The sequence below is a fragment of the Quercus suber genome, unplaced genomic scaffold (genome assembly GCF_002906115.3).
Source record: "Quercus suber isolate HL8 unplaced genomic scaffold, Cork oak 2.0 scaffold_14, whole genome shotgun sequence".
NCBI classification, from domain to species: domain Eukaryota; kingdom Viridiplantae; phylum Streptophyta; class Magnoliopsida; order Fagales; family Fagaceae; genus Quercus; species Quercus suber.
This window is the reverse complement of record NW_027069479.1, coordinates 597,617-603,020: the sequence shown is the minus strand read 5'-3', so window position 1 is coordinate 603,020 and position 5,404 is coordinate 597,617. Positions and strand designations below refer to the sequence as shown.

Here is a 5,404-nt window from a genome sequence, read left to right as displayed (position 1 = left end):
ATAGAAAGGGTGTACATGTATATGCCTCACTGAACTTTAAGTCTCATGAAAAAAGTATCTTTTGAGGATCATTGTTATGTTCTTGTAATGGAAACATAATTACATGATTGATTTTGTAAGATGAGTTAGAAATTTGGTAATTAAAAGCATTATCACATAATTAATAATCATATTTGTATTTCATTTAATAGTTAATTAAGGACCAAAATCAAGTTCTACCCACATAAATGTGAACGCTATATATTCATTAAAAAAAAAATGTGAATGCTCTATGTCACAGATTGACTAGTTAACTAAATTTTTACAGGTGAGAATTAATCGTAAGACATCTACTAGAAAACATTGTTCTATTTTCAATATATATATATATATATATATTTTTTTAGAGATTTGCATTCTAATAAACTTTATTCACATTTGAAAGAAGACAACTGGTCACAAATGGAATTTACATTCCTCCATCTCCTTCCCCTCCCCCCAAACAAAAATAATAAATATGGTTGTGTGTGTAATTCATCAATGTGCTTTATATTTTGTTCCCTCCTTTGTAATTAAAGAAAGAAGGAATCATTTAAAAAAATGAGTAATGTTATTCTCATTAGTCATTATTAATAGAGAGATGTTACGTCTACAACATTTTTACAACAAATCACAGGTGATTAGTTGTTATTGGTTCAAATTTGAAACAACACTAAGATTACTTTTTTGCCCCAACAATAACAATCAATAACAACATGCCACTTAGAATTTTTTGTAAAAATGTTGTAGACATATCATTTCTCTTATTAATATGTCATTCTCGACCATTCTCTAATTTATCTTCATTGTTAATTTAAAAAAAAAAAAAAAAAAAAAAAAAAACAAACAAACAAACAAAATAAAAAATTTAGCATAAACTAATAATAGTGAAATTATGAAAAGTGTATAAACAAAATATTTTGTTCACTTGTTCATTGCTGAATCTTTTGGGCTAATATATTTGCAACTTACACATTGAATCAAGATGATTGTCAAGATCAAGATCTTACATAGGATCATTGAGAGGGTTTTGAAGATTGGATCAAGAATCGTAGTGCTCAACTAAATGTAAAAAATGAAAGAATAAATTTAAGAATTATTAAAAAGAAAAAGGAAAAGAATAGCAACTAAATGTAAAAATGACTGACAATAAATCATTTTACGTATGCTCTACTTCTAAGCTATATTTTATCAAGCTATCATCTATACTCGGGGCAAAGACAAACCCTAATAAAAAAATAGCTTGGAAAACAACTAGAATGAGTTAATTTATTTTATTTTTTATATGTAATCTCCATACTCTTTAATAATATATGTTCCAAAACATTATTCCTTGATAGTTAACATAAAAGGTTAAATAGTCATCAAACAAAGTTGATTTTTTTTTTTCTAAGAAACAAACACACACGCACAAGGAAGAGGGAAATAAGTTCTAATATAAAGGCACACAACAACTCTACTCAAAAGCCATGATAACTTTTGAGGGATAAACAAAGTTGATTTGATCTATATTTTAACCATCAATAAAAAATAAATAAAATAAAATAAAAAATTTAAAATTTAAAAGCTCCTAGTAACAGCAATAATTCTCCACTTGGCATGCATTTCAAATAAGGAATTTTAGGGCTCCATTTTATGGCTTTAGCAAAAATAGCAATTGGGAACGGAAGGAAATTATGTTTTCTTTTGAAATTTTACATTTTTTTTTTCAAATTTTTTTTTTTTTCAATTACAAGAAAATGCCATTGAAAATATATGTGGTAGAATTGTGTGGAATTAGAGTAGGATCATGATTTTGTTTGATCCTACGATCCACCTCTCAATCATGATTTGATTCTACTTTACAAACAATCCTAGTATGATTTGAATTGATCCTATGATGAAAGATCGGATAATTTTATGATCGTACAATCTTAGATTGTAATCTTTATAACCATAGCTATTCCAATTAGAAAGATACATAGAAAATTACGTCCAAATGCATGGTTTTATCATGCCATCATTTTAATTAAAATAAAACACATAAATGCAGATAACAAAATAGAAATGCACGAATTTCATTGCATCATACAAGGAAAACACCATGTTTTAAAGACAATAATATAGTCATTTCTATTTCAAATAAATCCATTTAATAGTTCAAACTAAGTATTACATATTTAGAAGTGTATATAGTGCCATGACATTGAAAATGTTGAATTATGTAGCACTATATTCACTATTAAATTAAATAAATAAATAAATAAAAAATAAAAAAACATTTTAACTGTGAAATTGTTTCTCTCCATTTCACTTTAAATCGACATGAAATTCAATTTAGTATTTGAATGGTTACAATTTAGAAAAGCTTTTTAACTGGGGGAGCTTGGGCAGCGTTAGAAGGAGGAGTAATTCCAGCTGTGTTGATAGTAGGCGGAGCCTGATCAACTGGGCCATGATCGAGGCCCCTATTTCCCGTTGCCATAGTACAATGGTCAGCTGGGTCACGATTGGTGCCACTTGCATTTGGCTTCTTAGGTGCATTTTTTGCTGCTTCCCTCTCTACCTTTTGCCCAGCCTTGGCCACATGCAGTTCCATCTCGGCTTCAGCCTCTTTTGCCAGCCTAACTTCATGAGCAACATCCATTCTGGCTTTTGCTATACTCTTTTCAGCCTACACATATCGAGTCCATAATTAGTGAGAAAAGTGATTCACATTACATCATACACTAGATACGAATAGCATATGAGAGAGAGAGAAGGCTTTTGTCATCGATCGTGTACTCAAGGTGTATTTAATATTGAATTACAAACAAATATTAGGAAATGATAAGGTTTGGATCTAATGCTTGTATACTAAATCCGTTGAGATATTGACACAATAACAATTGTTTGACACTTGTTTGTATCTCAACAGGTCTTGTACACAATTAAGAGCACTAGACTCAAGCAAGTTTCATTAAAAAAAAAAAGCATGCACAACCCTATTAGCAAAAGTTTTTTCCCGTAAAAACATGTATTACATGTAATTATATATTTAAATTAATATTACTTACTATATGTCCCTTAAAATACGAAAGTGAGAAAAGATGGAGGAAAAGAAATTGCTTAAAAGACCCTTAAAAGTTATTAATAATTTTTTGTTCCTACCTTCTCTTCAGCCTTTGCCTGGGATTTGGCCTTGCGCATCTCACTCATATCATGTAGCTTGTCCTTCACAGCCTGCATTTTTTCCCACTGTTCTAGTCTCCTTCACAATCTCTAAACAATTCACTTATTATCACCTTTTGAAAGCGAAGTAGCAAACACAAATCACAATGCCAAAAAGAACACCATATATGACACATAAATATAGAAATGGATAATGATACTGTTTGACAAATTCTTCTCACGCTATCTTTGTTTCTCTCTATGTTATGGCCCTGAAGTTGAAACGTGTAATACATGCAGACGTTCAATACTAAATTGTGGGTGAAATTTTGAGGAGACTCCGCACTCATTCGTCCAAACCGCAAATAACTATTCAATAATAGAAAAATTATTGAAAAAATGTGGACAGCCACGTATTCCTTTCAACCAATAAAAAGTAGCTAATTTTTTTTAATCAATATTGAATTTTATGTGGTCCTCCCAACCAATAAAAAGTTTTTTTTTTTTTTTCAATATTTAATTTCAAGGAGTTTGCATAAGCACTAAAACTTACATCAGTTTACTTATATTGGTTAATAAGATAATGTATATGGATCCTTTACACCAGTTCATGTAAAAAACTTTATATATTTTAGTATAATTAATAATTTATTTTTTATATTTTACACTCATTTTTCAAAACACCTCATATCAAATTATCTAATTTTATACATAGTTTTAAAAATTAGACTGGTAGCAAAACCGGATTTGCCTCTAGTTCTCCGTTTTTTGACTAGTTTTGGGCATTTTTACCGGACCCGATTAGTGCTCAGTTCTCGGTTAAACTAGTCAAACTGGCCAGTCCGGTCCAGGTTTTGAAACCTTGATTTTACATTATAATTTCATTAACATATCCATTTTTCTTTTTCTTTTTAATTATTTATCTTTCTTCATACATGACAATCACTATCTATTCTTTTTCTTCGTCCTTGAGATAAACAAATAAAAAATAAAAAACTAAGTGCAAAATGAATCATGCAAGTTTAAATTTACACAGTTTTGCAATGGCTTAATGTTGGTGAATTTTGAACTCGATTGATTAAAATATGATATTTTTTTTCTATTATACAAGCACTAATACAAATGCTTTTAAGGAGATGAGTGATTTAATTTTCTCGATAACGAGATCCCATTATTAAGATAAACTAATCAAATATGAAATATGTATCCCTTATCTTCTAACAACCTTATTTGCAAGCAACTGTCACAACTCACATTTTTGCAGCATGGGCAGTTTGATGCATTTAGAGGTCTAAGGTAAAAATTGAATTGAGGCATTTTATATATTTAAAAGGGACTCTAAAAAAAAAAAAATTAATATTGCTTAAACTCTATTCCTTTTTTTTAGATGTAAAATTACTTATTAACATGAACCACCTAGAAATTTTTTTTTTTTTTAGAAAGTCTATAGACACAAAAAATTTGACAAATCTTTTCACATCTATTGATGTGGCAGATTAATAATGGTAAGTAAAAAAGTAATATTAGTGGTAGACCTAAATGAGAACTAGTAAAAGTTTGCCAACTTAAATGTTGTGAAAAATGTTGTAAAATTTTTTATGTATTGCTTTTTTTTTTTTTTTTTTTTTTTGGAAGTACTACACTCATAACATTTTTACAACAAATCCTAAGTATTAAATTGTTACTAGTTCTAATTTGAACCCACCATTGAAATTACTTTTTTAACTACCAATAACAGCTAGTAATAAGTAATAACCTGCCACTTAAATTTATTGTGAAAAACGTTGTGAATGTTGGCTAATATTTGAGCTTAACTAATATTATTACAACAAAAGAAATAGCAGTATTGATTAAATTAGGATGCCTTTATTTTTACTTGGGGCCTTAGGCGAATGCCTCTCTTGCTTATATGGTAAAGCCAGCTGTGTTTTGCAGTTCAAAACTACCATATTCCTACTTTCAATTATAGTTCACCATGTTAAATTCAATTAAGAACAATTTAAAAGGTTAGCAAATCGATTAAAAAGAAAATTATGATAATATAGACCATAACTGGACTGAAGAGAGTAGAGGCCTAATTGGTTGTTCAATGATGAAAAATATCGATTCATGTTTCATTTAGGAGTATATAATCAATAATATATCGAAATAAATATATACGGTACACAATATGTGCGTGCTCCAGTTTCAGGGTTTTAAAAAATGTTTTTAAAAATTCAGCATAAATATGAGAGTAAAAGAACGACTATATTTTAAT

General features: G+C 28.9%; 1 protein-coding gene across 1 annotated transcript; it reads right to left on the bottom strand.

Moving 5' to 3' along the window:
• Window positions 1-2,187: 2,187 nt before the first annotated feature.
• Window positions 2,188-3,339, bottom strand: LOC112038722 (late embryogenesis abundant protein 6). Its single transcript, XM_024071567.2, has 2 exons — window positions 3,148-3,339; window positions 2,188-2,671 (listed from the first exon to the last, which is right to left on the bottom strand). The coding sequence occupies exons 1-2, from the start codon at window positions 3,223-3,225 to the stop codon at window positions 2,357-2,359; spliced, it is 393 nt and encodes a 130-aa protein (XP_023927335.1). The 5' UTR covers window positions 3,226-3,339; the 3' UTR covers window positions 2,188-2,356.
• Between the last annotated feature and the right edge of the window lie 2,065 nt (window positions 3,340-5,404).

Coding starts and splice junctions, on each gene's coding strand:
- LOC112038722 (XM_024071567.2), bottom strand. CDS start 3,225: ATGCAGGCTGTGAAGGACAAGCTACATGATATGAGTGAGATGCGCAAG. Junction 2,672..3,147: donor AGGCAAAGGCTGAAGAGAAG/GTAGGAACAAAA, acceptor CGATATGTGTAG/GCTGAAAAGAGTATAGCAAA.